Source organism: Neoarius graeffei, chromosome 7 (assembly GCF_027579695.1).
Source record: "Neoarius graeffei isolate fNeoGra1 chromosome 7, fNeoGra1.pri, whole genome shotgun sequence".
Lineage (NCBI taxonomy): Eukaryota > Metazoa > Chordata > Actinopteri > Siluriformes > Ariidae > Neoarius > Neoarius graeffei.
This window is the reverse complement of record NC_083575.1, coordinates 39,964,723-39,983,835: the sequence shown is the minus strand read 5'-3', so window position 1 is coordinate 39,983,835 and position 19,113 is coordinate 39,964,723. Positions and strand designations below refer to the sequence as shown.

At 43.3% G+C, this 19,113-nt stretch overlaps 1 protein-coding gene across 2 annotated transcripts in view; it reads left to right on the top strand.

The window, feature by feature from the left end:
- The window catches only part of ppm1ba (protein phosphatase, Mg2+/Mn2+ dependent, 1Ba), a 126,499-nt gene that overhangs the window by 96,726 nt on the left and 10,660 nt on the right, over nucleotides 1-19,113 (top strand). The window contains exons 2-5 of one of the 2 annotated variants that reach the window (XM_060925617.1): nucleotides 2,781-3,615; nucleotides 6,268-6,385; nucleotides 11,540-11,651; nucleotides 12,019-12,076. In XM_060925617.1, the coding sequence (XP_060781600.1) occupies nucleotides 2,788-3,615; nucleotides 6,268-6,385; nucleotides 11,540-11,651; nucleotides 12,019-12,076 (1,116 nt within the window). In that variant the 5' untranslated portion in view covers nucleotides 2,781-2,787. Of the gene's footprint in view, nucleotides 1-2,780; nucleotides 3,616-6,267; nucleotides 6,386-11,539; nucleotides 11,652-12,018; nucleotides 12,081-19,113 lie in introns of both variants that reach the window. The other variant, XM_060925618.1, reaches the window with a different exon arrangement.

The window sequence follows — 19,113 nt, the reverse complement described above, 5'->3', positions numbered from 1 at the left end:
CCTCCTAGAGTTGGCATTCACCTTACGTGCAAGTATAAAACTTGACCCTGTGCGAGTGTCGACGCTGTACCTATGGTGTAGCTTCTGTGCAGAGCAATAAATCTGCCTTAATGCGATAAGTGGACCAAACCAAGACAGCAAAATCTCCCCAACAACTTCATGCATGAACTGTGTAAATACATCACACTGTGCTGCATCACATCTAATACATTCCACTATGGTCTGTTACATGATATGTCATCATTGTGACCTTCCTTTGTCCCACAAGCTTCATATCTGACTGTCAACGCCTCTGCACCATTTTTGTTGGGTCACGATGTGCACTTTTATGGTAGTGTTTGATCGTTCAGCTTTGTACTGTTCTCTTGGTGTGCGCCACACTTGCGCACTCCTACTTGTCAAAAGTATATTGAAGAATGACTCATCTAAGCAAATACCCCCCCCCAATCTGTGTAGTTCTGTACCATGTGGGTTTTGCACCATGGAACTCTCATGTGAATTTGTCTTTGTTTATGGACTGCAATCCTACGATAGTATCTCTCTCGAGTTGTCAACGGATGGCTGGTCATTGAATATGTGCTTTCGAATACAATTTCTAACTCTATTTACTCCTGTCTTTTCCATGGATCTGTATGCAGACGGCACTTTATGCCGCTTTTCCACTACAAACGTGGCTGAGTCGGGCTGAGCCGTGCCGTGCTGAGTCGAGCTGAGCGGGGCTGTTGGAGTTGCATTTTGACTACAACCGCGCTGAACCGTGCTGGCTGGAAGTGGGTGGACACATTGGGTGGAGTTAGCGAAAGTGGGTGGACGTCAGGTGATGTCGTTAAGCAGCGCAAACAGTGACATCAGTGAGCTTTTAAGCAGTAGTCTCACAACCCGAATAGTAAACAATAAACATGGAGGACATGGAGTCGTTAGTGTTGCTGGTCTTGGTGCTGTGGCTTGTTGTCACCGACAACGCGGACAGATACTGGAAAGAGCGTATAGATGAGGCGAGGCGCATAAGGCTTCAGAAATTCTCGTAATTCGTAATTCTTCTCCTTCCGGGTTTGCGGTGTTAACAGATCCCAGCGTGCTCGCGGGGCGTGTGTGGGCATGTGAGGACACTCCTCCTCACCAATCAGTGCACAGGGGAGTGTCTGCTCACGCCCCCAACCTCACTCGGCTCGCTTTGGCTCACTTCAGCCCCACTCCAAAACCGTGCGAGTTTTAGGGGCTAAGCAGGGCTGAAGCGAGCTGAGTCGTGCTGGTTTTTGGTAGTCGAAACGCGAGCCGTGTCGGGCTGAAGTGAGCTGAAGCGAGCTGAAGTGAGCTGAAAAAGGGTAGTGGAAAAGGGCCTTTAGTTATTGTTCCAGTTAAATTGCAGCAAACGACAACTCCGCCCCAGTCATGATGTCTCTTTTCTTCGTGCCATTTTATCCAAAAATCATATTCAGTAGAGCTACGCAGCATTGTCCGCCTGGAGTAAACCTGTCTCAAAGCATCTCCGTTTCATTTCTCCGCTCATTTATTCACGTTCCTTTTAATGCAGTTTCCCCAACGCTGGCCCTGGAGAACCCCCGATCCTGCTCCTTTTATACCCTGTCCACACTAGGGATTTTGTACCGATACGATACTACTTTCGTACCGCAACACCTGTCCACACTAGCAACTATACCGGTACTGTAGCGGTATAACTGTATCGGTACGAAACCCACAAATGTATGGGTTTCGTACTGGTACAGTATCGGTACTGTAGTGCTTCGCTGTAGTGTGGACAGATGAAGCGGTTCTGTATCGATACAAATATTATGCGCAAAGTCACACACCTCAATCGACGTCTTCGCTGAATAAAATAGTGAAGAACGGAGATTCGTTTTCTTTGTTTCTTTCTCAACTGCCTCGCGCGTTTTATGCGATTCGACTGAATAAATGACCACCAGAAATACAGACTGTACATTGACAAAAAGCACACACACGTTGTTTCATCCGCCATATTCTCGGAAGGAAGTTACTCGGTAACCACGGAAACATTTCGCGCACGCGCATTTCAACTACCGTGAAAGAAAACCACAAACATTTCTCGCTAGTGTGGACAGATGCACTAAACTGTACCGGTATACTTTGTATCGATACAGTTATATCACTATCGTACCGGTATATATGTGGAACACAGCATTAGTGTTTTCCCTCATCTCAACTACCTAATTCAACAACCGTTCCTGACTTGAAGCAGGGGAACACTAAAACGGACAGGACAGGACAGGACAGGGGAAGTCCAAGAGCAGGCTTGGGAACCTGCGGTGAAATGCATGTTTGGCCGTTTAGAAGTCGGTTACAGGAAAAAATAATGCATTTTCGCTTGTGCACAGTTAATTTAGAATGATTTATATGGGCCTTTAATACGATATTTAAGGAAGCTTTGTTCTGCCTCCAAACTGCTATGTTGCACAGTACCTCTTGCCTGTTTATTATACACACATACAATGCCTTGTTTATATCTCCTTGTCTACACCCTCAACAATATTGTGTATTTGCTTCAGCACACTTGAGTTTACATTGTTGTGTAAGCCTCAAGTGATTAGATAAATAGATAAGCCTCATGCTGCACACTGTCTAAACTGCTTGAGGTCACATGGGTGAAACGTTAAGGGTTTTCATTGTCTTTTAGAAGAAAAATAGTTTGTCAGAACAAAGCACTGCCTGTAGCTGTTTCAGTATTGACGCTTGATGATGATAAATTAGCCTGCATGTTTCAATCACTTGCCTTTTTTTTTTTTTGTGTGTGTGTGTCCTAGCCGAGTCATGGGGGCGTTCCTAGACAAGCCCAAGACGGAGAAGCACAATGCACACGGTGAAGGCAATGGTCTGCGCTACGGCCTGAGCAGTATGCAAGGATGGCGTGTGGAAATGGAGGATGCACATACAGCCACTGTGGGTTTACCACATGGCCTTGACAACTGGTCCTTTTTTGCTGTATATGATGGGCATGCAGGCTCACGTGTGGCCAACTACTGCTCCAAGCATCTGCTAGAGCACATTGTGGCAGCAGCACCAGCTGGCGAACTCGGCCGCAGCGTGGAGGCAGTGAAGAGCGCCGTGCGTGCTGGCTTCCTGCGCATCGACGAGCACATGCGTGGCTTTGCAGACCCACGCAATGGCCTTGATCGCAGTGGCTCCACAGCTGTGGCCGTACTGCTTTCACCTGAACATATGTACTTCATCAATTGTGGTGACTCACGCGCACTGCTTTGTCGTGATGCGCGCGTTCGATTCTCCACACTCGACCATAAGCCATGTGACCCACGTGAGAAGGAGCGGATCCAGAACGCCGGTGGCTCCGTCATGATCCAGCGTGTGAATGGCTCTCTGGCCGTATCGCGCGCTCTGGGCGACTATGACTACAAGTGCGTGGAGGGCAAGGGCCCAACCGAGCAGCTGGTTTCCCCCGAGCCTGAGGTATTTGAGATTCCCCGTGTGCCAGAGGAGGACGAGTTCGTGGTGCTGGCCTGTGATGGTATATGGGACGTGATGAGTAACGAGGAGCTGTGTGCCTTTGTGCGTGCCCGGCTGGAGGTGTCTGATGACTTGGAAAAAGTATGCAATGAGGTGGTGGACACGTGCCTGCACAAGGTAGATGCGCTTCCTTCCTGTTGTTGGGAAATTGCTTAACTTATCTTAATCATTGTCTAGTTCCGGGAGTTGTTTCATGGCAATACCTTTTGGGGTTCATCTCGTCTGGCCTCACAGTAGTTGGTGTGGCAGACACTAAAACTGAGATGCATATTTTTGAAAAACGTTTTCATGAATTCGCTTGTCCAATTTTTTAAAATATTTGTTTTCTTTAATTGTTTATCTCAGACTTAAACATATTTTGAACCCTGGATAAAAATAAAAAGCTTGTTCTAGTCTAGTGTAGATTTTTGTTATAAAAACTAAGATTTTTTTAAATAAAATTTTTGTAATGATAAAAATGATTAACATTTAGTTTTTAGCAAGAAATATCTCTCTACTGTCTCTGCCAAATTGTTGCTTTGTGTCACGTGACATTTCACACAGCAGATGACGTTTAGCCTTTTCTCGCTTTCATCTCTTGTCCTTGGACAGTTTTCTTCCTGATGTGTGTTCAAAAGGTTTAATAGATAGTTTTCACTGACGTCACGGCATTCCGGGGAACGCCCCCCAGCCGCCATCTTGCAGGGCAAACAAAACGGACCATCGCCACTACCGGCTGCGTTATCTCGGACGAATTTATTAAGTGATATAGTCAGTTTTCTAAAATAAAGATCAATGTCGGCAAAATCAAGCAAACGGAAGTATATGGATACATTGGACGACATCTCATGACAACGGTATGCAGCCAAACTGGCCTTGATTGGGGGAATTGACCCCTACGAAGTGGACAAAGATGCATTTTCAAGTGACTATGCAGGGCTGCCATCCATATCGTACCCTGATATTGTGAACTATTTCGTGAATACTAAAAGCGCCTACACACTTGACGACCTCAAAGCATACAAGTCGCTGGAGTCATACAATTATTTTGTCTGTGGCTGGGTCTGCGAAGCCCACCATATAAAAACAAGTGAGAGTCGTGTCCTAATTACAGCCAAGGTATGTAAACATTGGAATTTTAGAGCTCTCAACACTGCATATAAATATATGTGTGTATAATATCGAGTTGATTTAAGACAAATTTTACATCCATTAGTGGTATTACAGTACCATGTCAGTATAAACTTAGAAACGTGACAAACGAGCGATATTAAGTGTACATTACAATGTAAACGTACACTCAGCGGTTCCAGTTAGGCATTCTCTAGAGATTGTTTACACGATGTTTTGGTTTCCAAAAACAAACTTAAACACAATTGATTGTTTATTTAAACAACTTAACACTTATAAAATGATCGGAGCAGACTTTGCTGTGTTTGGAAGGCTGATAATCCTTGCGGTTGATTCTCGCAAGCCATAGGTTTCTCCTTTGTATGCTGAGCTTCTTTGTTTGCTCGCCTTCATGCTCCCGTACAGTGGGAGTTCCATAAAAGCTCCGCTTGACGTCATCATCTGACCTATTACGACAGCCGTGAATACAACAAGTGTGCACCATTTGCTAGCTTTAAATAGTAATAATGTAACTATAAATGTAAATAATATATAAATAAATGTAACTCGCGCGTTACAGTGTGTGCTCAGTGACCCGTACGGTAAGCTTGCCCCGCAAGATGGCCGCCACCAGGGAATCCCTGACTCTGTGACATCATGTGAAAACTATCTATAGGCCATTTGCAGGAATTGGTCACGTGTCAATTTTCCCCATAGGAACAAGCCCGTGGTGGGTAAGCTAACTTGACATTCCTTGACAACCATAAGAGTTTGACTGGCGATGCGAAGCAATCCATTTCTACAATAGTAATTAGTAATAGTCATATAATAATTTCTACTGTCTTTTTTGACCCGAATTTCGTGTGTATTTGGAAAAAGTTTGTGGTTTTAACTTCTGTCATAAGTTAAAGCGAATCATTGGCCGTAAAAGAGTTTTTTTGGACTGAAGTTGGTCACCGCCGAAAGAAATTCACATGCGAAATGGCGGATTTCTCAGGTATGTTTATAATTTATCCTTTTCTACCTTTATCATTCGCTTAATGTGTGAAGATTCTTGAAAATAAATACAGATATATCTGTAGATGTGTTTTTAGCCGATAAGAAGCAGATTTATTCGCATCATGATTCGCTTTAACTTACGACAGAAGTTAAAACCACAAACTTTTTCCAAGTACACACGAAAATTCGGGTCAAAAAAGACAGTAGAAAAGGTAAAAACAGCCATTATAGAAATGGATTGCTTCGCATCGCCAGTCAAACTCTTATGGTCGTCAAGGAAGGTCAAGTTAGCTTACCCACCACGGGCTTGTTGCTATGGGGGAAATTGACACGTGACCAATTCCTGCAAATGGCCTATTGTAGACTCCTCTGACCACACCATGTAAGTTCTAGCTCTGTTGACACTCTGCGAAATTCAGAGGCCAGGGTTGTGTGGGTGTTTTTTTTTTTTTTAAAAACCAGTCAATTTTCCTCTTACTCTCTTGAAAGAAGCCTGAAGATGACTGCACACTACTGAATGTGGTAGGTTAGGCAGAAAAAATATTGAAATATTCTTTTCATGTTCCTATTTTGAAATTTTTAGAGAAAGATATTAGGATGAAAAAGGCTGGAATATTCTTCTTCTTGTTATTGTTGTTCTAGAATTTCCTGAAGCACTTTTAATTTCTCTTCTCCCTACAGGGAAGTCGAGATAATATGAGTGTTGTGTTAGTGTGTTTGCCAAATGCGCCAAAAGTATCAGAAGAGGCTGTGAAGAGAAACACCGACTTGGATAAATTTCTTGAATCTCGTGTGGAAGGTGAGGGAGGATTTGTTTTTTTTTTTTGTTTTTTTGTTTTTTTTTTAATTTTTTTTGCTCACATAATGAAACTCAAAATAAAAACAATGCTTCCATCATGTCTGTTTGTCCTGAAAATCAACTTCTGCCTTGTAATTGTAATATCTTTTTCTTTCTGTATAAAATTTCTGTATTTTCTACAGATATTACACTATACAGAGCCAGATACACAGAATGAGCCACAAAGCCAGCTGTCTTTGGCTCCACAGCCACTAGGGGGCCCCTAATCAGTAGTATATTATAGTTGTATCGTATTTAATCATATACAGTGCAGTGGTTTGGGACATGTTTTTAAAAATAAACGTCTACATCATAAAGGGCAAAGGAGATGAGAAGGAGCTGCAAGATGATATCGTCTCCCCCCACCCACACACGTGTGCGCGCACACACACTTGCTAGTTATTGCTATTATTTAGTATTCAAAACAAAACTTGGCAGCACCCCGCCTGGAGAACAACGCAGACCAAGGATTTTCTTAGTGCTTATCGTGCCCATGGTTCTCTGGACAGGCAATTTAAAAGAACAAGCAAAGCAAGCCTCAGAATTCCATCTTGCTCAGTGCCCGTATTGCTCTGCATGCGTTTCTAAGCTCACGCAGCCACTCACAGCTCATCCTGAGAGAGGACACACAAATATCTAAAATATAATTTCACAATTGAAGCTGGGCGGCACGGTGGTGTAGTGGTTAGCGCTGTCACCTCACAGCAAGAAGGTCCGGGTTCGAGCCCCGGGGCCGGCGAGGGCCTTTCTGTGTGGAGTTTGCATGTTCTCTCCGTGTCCGCGTGGGTTTCCTCCGGGTGCTCCGGTTTCCCCCACAGTCCAAAGACATGCAGGTTAGGTTAACTGGTGACCCTAAATTGACCGTAGGTGTGAATGTGAGTGTGAATGGTTGTCTGTGTCTATAGGGGTGTTCACACGGCAACTTTTACCCCAGTGTAGCACCGGGGCTGCCCCGGTAGAGTGTTCACACGGTACAAAGTTATACCGGTGTAGCCCCTGAAAGCTGCTTAAACCGGTGCAAATCTAACCCTGCTCGGGAGGCGGTTTAAGAAATTTACTCCGGAGTAAATGCTAGTTTGCGGGGCAGCACCGATTATAAAATGGGACGTCTGAACGCTACAGGGGTAGACTCGCTACGCGTGAGGAGAGTTGATTACATACGGCCATTGCATAACTTGCATCCTGGTATTTTGCGCTTCCAAAATGGCGAATATCAACAACAACAGAACTGCGTGTCTTCCAGTGTTGCCAGATTGGGCGGTTTTAAGTGCATTTTGGCGGATTTGAACATATTTTGGGCTGGAAAACGTCAGCAGTATCTGGCAACACTGGTGTTTTCATCCACGTTGTTTTCCCGGCGCTTGGTGATGCCATGACAACCAGGAAAAGGAAGTACATTTTCACGCATGCGCATATTTCATTTCCGCATTATTACTGTCATATAGCATGGTCGCAAAAACTGCCGTGTGAACGCAAGTGGGGCTGCACCGGTGCTAACACGCTTCTCTCTAGTAAGCAGGTTTGTGACGTGTGAACGCTCCACAGAATTTACACCGGTGTAAGATATATCGCAACAAAATACATCGGTGCAGCATCGATGCAAATATGTGCCGCGTGAACACCCCTTATGTGTCAGCCCTGTGATGACCTGGCGACTTGTCCAGGGTGTACCCCGCCTTTCGCCCGTAGTCAGCTGGGATAGGCTCCAGCTTGCCTGCGACCCTGTAGAACAGGATAAAGCGGCTACAGATAATGAGATGAGGTGAGACAATTGAAGCTTGATTTACACTACGTTCAGACTGCAACCTGAAACGACCCATATCCGATTTGTTGTGAAATCCGATTTTTTTTGTTAGGCCGTTCACATTACCAATTATATGAGACTTGTATGCGATCTCCAATATGAACGGAAAACGACCCAAAAGTGTCCCGCATGCGCAAATTGACACACAATAAGCACATCTTCGTAATACGTAAACAAAAAAAAAGCGCACTCTTCAAGTTTAATGATTTCTTTTTTTTTGTTTGTTTGTTTAATTATCTGGTTAGTGTTAAAGTGTGAGGTCTCGTGTGTGTTTTTGTTTCTGAACTGAAATGAAAACGTGTAGCCTGGTAACGAGGGTTGACTCCTAAATGTCTCTCTAATTTCTATATAAGTGCACTACATGTTACTAGGAAGTAATGGATTTTTAAACTCTGTATAGTGCACTCGAGCTTCAGTAGGCAGTCATTTGGGATACGGCCGCTGTATTACCAAACTCTTAATTCAGGCTTAATAATTTGCACATATTTTGTCATATTAATAAACTTTTTCTACATTTTTATAAATATTTATTTAGATTGTTTATAGCCAGCTGAATTCCGCAACTTCTCTCAGTGCTGGCTCAAGGCGCATAAACACCAGTGCAGTTTGCTATGGAGATGAGGCGAGACCTGGCGATGTGGTTTTTGTGGTGGCGGCGGAACTCACACAATAATCTGATTAATGTGGGCAGCAGATTAATGAGACCGAAGGTGTCAAATTACTGGAAATTTCCAGAACAATCTTATCTTGTAATACAGGATGGTTAAAGTTATAAATCAGTTATAGAAACTGTTTTATTTAATCAGGCTAACAGATCAACATCCAGGTCCCTACCAAATCCACCATTAGCTTGATCAATTCTATAAAAGTCTATTTAAATTCTGAAAACTGTACAAATGTTGTTGTTTTCCACCAAAGAGGCGGGATTAGCCAACGCAGAATAGTGACGTTTGTCTCTTGTTGATGACGTGTAGGTCGCATGAATGCGACCTGTCCGGTCAGACTGCAGTCGCATGTGAAAATATCGGATATGCATCGGATTTAAGACCACATATCCAAGCGGCCTGGGTCGCATGTGAAAAAATAGGATCTGTGTCGTTCAGATTGTCAATAACAAATCGGATACAGGTCGCATATGGGCAAAAAAATCGGATATGGGTCGTTTCAGGGTGCAGTCTGAACGTAGCCTTAGGCTACGTTTACACTAGACCGTATCTGTCTCGTTTTCTTCGCGGACGCACTGTCCGTTTACATTAACCCCCCTGAAAAAGCGGGGAAACGGGAATCCGCCAGCGTCCACGTATTCAATCTAGATCGTATCAGCTCCGGTGCTGTGTAAACATTGAGAATACGCGAATACGCTGTGCTGAGCTCTAGCTGGCGTCTCATTGGACAACGTCACTGTGACATCCACCTTCCTGATTCGCTGGCGTTGGTCATGTGACGCGACTGCTGAAAAACGGCGCAGACTTCCGCCTTGTATCACCTTTCATTAAAGAGTATAAAAGTATGAAAATACTGCAAATACTGATGCAAATACTGCCCATTGTGTAGTTATGATTGTCTTTAGGCTTGCCATCCTTCCACTTGCAAGTAATAAGTGATATGCGCTGGGATCTCACACACAGCGGCTCAGTCCCGAATCGTGGCTTGTTCACTTCACTCGCGCGCTGTGTGAGCTGCGCAGGGCCGGAGTGCGCACCCTCCAGAGGGCACTCGCTGTTCAGGGCGGAGTGATTTGGAGCGCAGGATGCCTGCGGAGCCGAGCGTATCCGCGTATTGGTGTTGCTGTGTGCACGGCTAACGGTTTTAGTGTCAACGCGAATCGTTTTAAGAACGTTAATCTGATGATCCGCTGATTCGACGTAATGTAAACGTAGCCTTAGTCACTTCATTCAGTGTTGCTGATTAGCATTCTGCAGAAGTGTGGTCATTGTACATGTTTTTGACCGCAGCATTTTTGCTGTAATGTGTTAATCAGTTTAGGAGCGAGTATTTTTTTATTTTTTTTTGAGCTAGGTTCAGTAGGCTGCTAAGATATTAGGGTCCACCCCCCTGGTTGCCAAGTAGGGAAAGGAAGGGAAAAAAATTGACCACCTCAAAGCATTTTACATGTCTGTGTTTTAAAAGTAACAACACACTCCTCTTTGTTTAAATATTGTATGGTGGGAACAGCACACTATTAGCATGCACAACTTGACTCTTGTCACCTGCTTAACTGCATTGCGCATTAGCCGAAGGTGCATTTTTAAGCCCAGTAAATTTTTTTTGGAAACAGTGCCTGGCAGAATACATGAAGGTGCAATGCAAAACTATCATGCAGGTCTGCTAATTTGTTGAGTGAAAGTAAACACACTAGCCAGACTTATAGAACATCAGTTGCATGTAATGTGAGAACACCACAACTCCTTGCCAGAATTTTAGCCTGCTGTGTTTTTAAGGGTCCGTGCTACATAGGAGACGGGATAGAAGAACAAACTATGCCTAGATAAAGCTGTCCGTGAGAAATTGTTCATTTCCTATAGTCCGTGTACGTAACTAGCCGAACAGCTCGTCATACACGGTGTACGGTTACACCAGCTATAGCTTTTTAGATTGATCGTTTCCAGGCAACTCAAACAGGAGACTGTACAGCACACTGAAACTTTCTCTTGAGCCATGTGCCAGCGAATAAATTTAAGACTTGTCCTCCCTGTCTTTTCTAAAATTTCAGTAGCCTGACACTGCTGCTTTTCTTTTTCCTCTCTTCGCCTACCCTTCCCTTTTTTTTTTTTTTCCTTTTGCATGCTGCACATACTTTGGCAAGCAGACGCGCGTTTAATGTAGTTTTGCGGGTTATGTAAACTCGGTGGTTTGAATGTCGGGTCATGGTTGGGGTAACGTTGTGGTAATGTTTGGCTACGTGCTCAGAGGGCCTTAGGGAGCCGTCAGCGCTGCTCCTCCAGCTAGGAATGTGCTGGCTGAACATCCATCTGGCAGCAGGCCCAGAGCAGTCCGACTGAGCTGTAGGGTATCCTCCTTCAGTCCCCCTGCCCTTTTTGACTGTGTCCCCACCTCTACACAGGGCTGCACTCCCCAAGATGCTGTCAGTTGCTGGTTGCAAAGTTTGTGTGTTATGAATGTTTTTACCTCGTGTGTTGTAAATGTACTAGTGACATGATTTATGTGAGGGGTTTCTTTATTTCTGGCTGTCCTTTCACTGTTTCTAAACTTATCTGCAGTTTGTTCTAGTGACCAGGGATGTCACATGATCTCCAATAGTTATACTTTTATTCAGCCTTTTAACCTGTCATGTGTTCACTGTATCTCAGAACTTTTTGAGAAAGCAGGGGAAGAGGGAATTCCTGATCTTGTACATATCATGAGAAACCTGGCCACAGAGAATATCCCCAACCTCCCACCAGGGGGAGGCCTCGCCAGCAAGTAAGGATGCATATGCACACAGACATTTATCTCTGCAAACATCGTCAGATACCTAGTAAATCCAGCAAACGTGAAAGTACATGGGTTTGCCAGAGATGTGCACACTGTATACATGTAATATAGCTACACTGTTTTGTGTTTTTACTTTCCCTTGTACATTCCCTGTATCTTGTTCTTATTTTTTTGTCACCGCTTTGAATTTGATCACCAGAAGTATTTATTGAAATGGTCTGGGAAGCTTCCTAAGAACATCTACTTTTAAAACTTAAATGGTTTTTATAAAATCTGCAACACAAATCGAAGCTTTGAACAGTAATGCTCGTCTGAAAATGAGTCCCTCTTTTTTTTTTTTTTTTTTCTATCGCAGGCACAGTGTTATTGAGGCTGTGTATAACCGGCTCAACCCCCAAAGAGAAGACGACGGGGTGAGTGAGTGTTTTCTCTTATATTAATCCTCCCATTGTACTCCCAGTAAAACCGTGTGCGTCCTACACAGCAGTTGTGTATCTGCTGTGCAGCTCTGTACCGCTTCATCTGCTTAGTTTTAGTATCTCATCATAAGACAGCACTACGGCTCCCTCTCCTGCTCTGTCACTCACTCTCACACACAGAGCTTGGTCAAAACAGCCCTACAGCTGCAGTGAGCTCATCTCTTTGGCAACTGCAACAAAGCACAAAGGCTGAGATCACCACACCAAAAAAAACCCCCCCCAAAAAAACACCCACCCACACACACATGAGGACCGAACAAGGAAAACCTCTTGGAAAAAGTTTTCTACAAACACAATGCAGCCAAGTGATACACTGCTAATGTATGTGCGACATGCTTCTGTTTTCAAGCTGTTAACGCGAACCCATGTCACACTGCGTTTATGGTTATAAACAGAAATGTAGTCCATAGCCGAAAGTCTAAATGAATTAATGTTCATGAGAACCAAATAATAGGCTTTTATGTTTGTTGTAAAGACTAAAGTGTACTGTTAGTGTTTTTTCCACTGTACATTCAAACACAAGCCAGTGGCATTTTCAGCAGTCAAAGAAAGGCCTGGGTTAACAGTGTTTAAAAGCTCATTAAAGATAATTGAAAGACAAAAAAAAATCCATCTAGTGACGAGATGTATATTTTAATTTCAGCCAATTGGCAGCATAGATTATATAATGAAAATAAGTGCAAGGGTGCTGTCAATACACTCGACACCGCTGTTAATTTTGGATCCTGCAATAATCAAAAAACACTGCTTTTGGTTTGTGCTGGTTGCACCTTAACCTTAATTTATGGAACAGCTGTCAATAAGCTCTCATGTTAAAGGGGTCGGCTCACCCTTCCCAGAGTCCTCTGCACCAAGTAGCGAGTTGCCATTTTCACATCCAGTCTGACGACATCCTAAGCCATAGATCGGAAATTGTAATGTGAAATTGAAGATGTTTTTCAAAGTAGTTATATTTAACAATTATTTGCCGAAGACGGTGAATATCGGTGAATAATAACTGAGACGAAATCGAGGTTATTATTCACCAATATTCACTGAGCCTGAGGCGGATAATTCTTCTTCTTCTTCTTTTGGCTGCTCCCAATTATGGGTCACCACAGCGGATCTTTCGTCTCCATTGCTCCCTGTCTTCCGCTAGTCTGGCTAACGCGACAAAGCTCTACGAGCTATTGGTCTGGCCAAGATATTAAGCCTAACCGTTTCCCAGAGCCCGTGGTTGACCCGCCTCCCTGAAATGCCTCAGTTTGCTACTGGTCGAAGCCAGAAAAGGCTGTGACGAAGCTTAAACCAATCACATCACTCTTTCCTCTGACGTACGCGACGGGGCTAACTGGTAGATTAAACTCTTACCGAAGCCGGTCGGGAGCAAGGCGAAAATGTCCTTCCTTTCAATAAATACCTCCAGGGCTGCTCTTTGCTCCGTTTTCAATGAGAACTTCCCGTTGAATGCTTTCAATACAGCATCTATGCGTAATAGATGCGGAAGCGTGAATGAAGCGCTTCCGGCATAGATTCTGTAAGCAATCTATGGCTTCCGGTCGCAGTTCTACTACGTCAGTGCCTTGAACACGCCTCTACCCAGGGCCGTTGGAGATGCTCAAAGTTGATTGGTTCCCGATTTTTCGGGAGCTTGGAAGAGCTGTAGATAGCTTGCCTGGCCAGACTAAGCTCGGAACAGGCCCTCGTGTTGCGTCACGCTTAGGATGGGCGGGCCCAGGCTAGTCTTCCGCATCCTTCTCTACCACACCTGCCACTTTCATGTCCTCTCTCACCACATCCATGTATCTCCTCTTTGGCCTTCCTCGTTTTCGTGTGCCTGACAGCTCCATCCTCAACATTCTCCTTCTCAGGATGTGCCCATACCATCTCAGTCTCATCTCTCTTAGCTTAATTCCCAAGCTCTCCACATGTGCTGTCCCTCTGATGTGCTCGTTCCTTATCCTGTCCAACCTTGTCGCTCCCATCGCAAGCCTTAACATCCTCAACTCCACCTCCTGTCTCTTCGTTAAGGGTACGGTCTCAATCCATACATCACAGCTGGTCTCACTACTGTCTTATACATCTTACCTTTCACTTTTGCTGGGACTTTCCGATCACAAATGACTCCCGAAATCCTTCAACTGCTCCACCCTGCCTGCACTCTCTCTCTCACCTCACTATCGCAGCCCCCATTTTCCTGCACGGTTGACCCCAGGTACTTGAATTCACCAACTTTCTTTACGTCTACTCCTTGCATCTTCACTACACTCTCATCCCCATTCTCATCGATGCACCTGTATTCTGTTTTGCTACTGCTCACCTTCATTCCTCTTCGTTCCACTGCATACCTCCATCTCTCTAAACCCAACTCAGCCTCCTTTCTACTTTCACCACATATCACAATATCATCCGCAAACATCATGTTCCATAGTGACTCTTGCCTCACTTCATCCGTCAAGCTATCCATCACTGTGGCAAACAAGAAAGGACTGAGGCGGATAATTGTTTGAGTATAAATACACGGGTGATTTAAAAAAAAAAAAAAATGTAAAAACCGTATTCAGGAAAAAAAAAAATCATTTCCAAACTTCAAATGTAATGCGTGCAGACTCATCACTTATCTGCGCCGACTCGCATAAAGTACTTTGTTTTGAAATGGATAAAATAAATCACAATTCCACCTTACCTTTGAATAGTTTTAGACCAAACTTCATAGCATCTTTAGTGCTTTTAGGAACAGCATTTTCTCACAATTAGTAATTCTTCCTCACTTACGGTGATGAAGTGCTTGGCAGCCATTTTGCTGAGTCGCTGAAGATGATTATCGAGAAATTTCTCCACCAATCAGTGCGCGCGATTTTCTGTAATCACCTGCGTCTTTATACTAATGTAAATTATTTTGATTGGTCCATTCCATTTTCATATGCTTATTCTGTTGTAATGGACCAGAATCGGCCTTGTCTGTCTCATGGGCGGCCATGAAGGAAAGAAAACATCAGGCATATCTTACTCAAAACTTGCACGTATGACATGTACAGTACCGGTCAAAAGTTTGGAGACACTTAATGATTCATTGTAATGAGTGTGTCCAAACTTTTGATTGGTACTGTAGATGAAAAAAAAGTTCAAACCGGATTTTGAAGGGATCACTGACGGTGAATTTGCCCAGAAAGCTAGCGGAGTAACCATCACGTGCTTTCAAAACAAAAACCGTGAACTGGGTTCTGGAATGGGTAAGCTGGCCCCTTTAATCAAAGTGTCCTTTTTTGCTGAATGCTTGCAACATGAAGGTGAGGTGCAATTGACAAATGCAGAAAGTTTTTTGCATAGTTGTTGTTACTATTCTATTGTTACTTCAGCAGAATATTACACTGTGTTATTCTGTCCCTTGTTCAGTTGGCACTAGAATTTTCTTGTCTAGAAGTTTAGCACTTCTTGGACCTGACTTGTGCACTTGTACATCGCTCTAGATAAGAGCATCTGCTAAATGCCTGTAATGTAATGCATACCACAGTTGTGCTTTCTAGCTAGAAACTTGACAAAATACAATATTCCTGCTGTCCTTTGCGGTAAAACCCATGCTTCCTGAAAGCACTAACTGCCACAGAGTATAGAAATGAGAATCTCCTATGGATTAACAAACTGTGTGATCTGTAGTGGTGATATAAATATCATTTTAGATAGATATTTGGAATTTACTTATACCAGCACAAGAAAGCATAGAACTGAATGCTCTATGCCACGATGTTCATGAAACTATGTGAAATGCAATACCTGGACCCAACGAAACTGTGAACCTAACTACAACCCCGATTCCAAAAAAGTTGGGACAAAGTACAAATTGTAAATAAAAATGGAATGCAATAATTTACAAATCTCAAAAACTGATATTGTATTCACAATAGAACATAGACAACATATCAAATGTCGAAAGTGAGACATTTTGAAATTTCATGCCAAATATTGGCTCATTTGAAATTTCATGACAGCAACACATCTCAAAAAAGTTGGGACAGGGGCAATAAGAGGCTGGAAAAGTTAAAGGTACAAAAAAGGAACAGCTGGAGGACCAAATTGCAACTCATTAGGTCAATTGGCAATAGGTCATTAACATGACTGGGTATAAAAAGAGCATCTTGGAGTGGCAACGGCTCTCAGAAGTAAAGATGGGAAGAGGATCACCAATCCCCCTAATTCTGCGCCGACAAATAGTGGAGCAATATCAGAAAGGAGTTCGACAGTGTAAAATTGCAAAGAGTTTAAACATATCATCTACAGTGCATAATATCATCAAAAGATTCAGAGAATCTGGAAGAATCTCTGTGTGTAAGGTTCAAGGCCGGAAAACCATACTGGGTGCCCGTGATCTTTGGGCCCTTAGACGGCACTGCATCACATACAGGCATGCTTCTGTATTGGAAATCACAAAATGGGCTCAGGAATATTTCCAGAGAACATTATCCGTGAACACAATTCACCATGCCATCCGCCGTTGCCAGCTAAAACTCTATAGTTCAAAGAAGAAGCCGTATCTAAACATGATCCAGAAGCGCAGACGTCTTCTCTGGGCCAAGGCTCATTTAAAATGGACTGTGGCAAAGTGGAAAACTGTTCTGTGGTCAGACGAATCAAAATTTGAAGTTCTTTATGGAAATCAGGGAAGCCGTGTCATTCGGACTAAAGAGGAGAAGGACGACCCAAGTTGTTATCAGCGCTCAGTTCAGAAGCCTGCATCTCTGATGGTATGGGGTTGCATTAGTGCCTGTGGCATGGGCAGCTTACACATCTGAAAAGACACCATCAATGCTGAACGGTATATCCAGGTTCTAGAGCAACATATGCTCCTATCCAGACGACGTCTCTTTCAGGGAAGACCTTGCATTTTCCAACATGACAATGCCAAACCACATACTGCATCAATTACAGCATCATGGCTGTGTAGAAGAAGGGTCTGGGTACTGAACTGGCCAGCCTGCAGTCCAGATCTTTCACCCATAGAAAACATTTAGCGCATCATAAAACGGAAGGTACGACAAAAAAGACCTAAGACAGTTGAGCAACTAGAATCCTACATTAGACAAGAATGGGTTAACATTCCTATCCCTAAACTTGAGCAACTTGTCTCCTCAGTCCCCAGACGTTTACAGACTGTTGTAAAGAGAAAAGGGGATGTCTCACAGTGGTAAACATGGCCTTGTCCCAAATTTTTTGAGATGTGGTGTTGTCATGAAATTTAAAATCACCTAATTTTTCTCTTTAAATGATACATTTTGTCAGTTTAAACATTTGATATGTCATCTATGTTCTATTCTGAATAAAATATGGAATTTTGAAACTTCCACATCATTGCATTCCGTTTTTATTTACAATTTGTACTTTGTCCCAACTTTTTTGGAATCGGGGTTGTATTTGCAGGCACGCAAATACTTTGGGTTTGTTTTTTGTGAAATGTGGGGTTCAGTGTCCTTGAGTTTGTCAAATCAAAGTAGTGATGTAGGTTGTGTGTAACAGCAGAGATGAGATGTGGTGTGACACAAAAGCCCAGTCCTCTCATTGGACGTGGTGATTGCAGGATACCTGCAATACTGGAGATGGCCATAACTAGCCATGAGGACTCTGAGGTCTCGACCCTAATAGATTTGGAAGGGTTTTGTTTGTTTGTTTTTAAAACCCTCATGTAGCCTAGCTTCAGTTGTGAAATTCATTTAGGAAATGGAGAGGTCCTAGTAATGTGGTTGCATAATGTACTTTAAATACTACAGCTGGAGCCTTTTTGTTCATTAGCCACTGGTCCAAAATGATAGTTCCACTTTTGTGCTAATGGTTCACTGTGTACAGTGGAAATAGGTCTTAAATTCTTGTAGTGGACATCCGAGAAGTTGCGTGCGTGCGTGTGCGCGCGCACTAGGCCAGTCGCAATATTGGATATACCGACTTATCGTACGGTAAATGAAAATGAACTCTGTAATTTTTTTATCGCGATTTTGGCATTTACACACTGTACATCTACATAGGGAAGTCGCTAGAGTATTAGCTTGACCCATTGACTGAATAAAACACCGCACTGTTTTCTGTCGTCTCACACAGTTCTCTGTCAGAGCCGGGGCCTCCCAGCATGCAACAGTTATCCAGCCAGGGTATCCACTGAATGGGGAAAATACAACAACACGTTGCTCCGTTGTACAGACCATTGGCGTAGAATTGGGTATGGACATGTCCCTACCAATATCAAACGACGGCTGATATGTCCCTACCAATATTTCTGATTTGAAGAAAAAAAAATCATGCTCTGTGCGCGGTACACAAATGGTTACTGTAGGTTTCCACTGGGTGAAACACCACGCAAAATTCGCTCATGAATATTCGCTCTGGGGGCGTGGTCGCAAAAACAGCAAACAAGTTTGGCTACCATGTCAATTAGCAAGTGCAGTTGCAGTGCAGTGATTGGCTGCTAGTTAGCAAGCTAGCAAACTGTCCTTGAGGAATGTAACGTTAGATTAGCTCATAAAATTAATCAGTTAACAACAGTTCGTATTCAGTGTGTAAAAACGACAACATACGAATATGACGACTGTTTTCTAAGTTTGTGTGGCATGTAAATAACAATCCGACTTGATACCGACAGCAACTGGTGTTCATTAAGGTCACAAAGACATTATTAAATCATATCAAATTGTGCTCATGTTGGCTAATATTGCACCGAGTCTTGCTTGTGAAGTGTCTGCAAACTTCAGCAGCCCGCTATTTGAAGCGCTTCAGTTTAAGACCTGCAGAGCCCTGACCAAGTTCCTGTAACATGACACATGTAAACAACAACCCCCCGATGGTGATGTGGATATTGTTCGTGGCCCAGACACCTTTTAATCAAATCAAACATTTTCACGTAATAAGCATAACAGCCTCCGCCTTCTTGATCAGAAATTTTTGGTTACTCCGCCCCTCTTTTGAAAACGTCACATACCGAGTACATACACACGCTGAACTGATTGGTT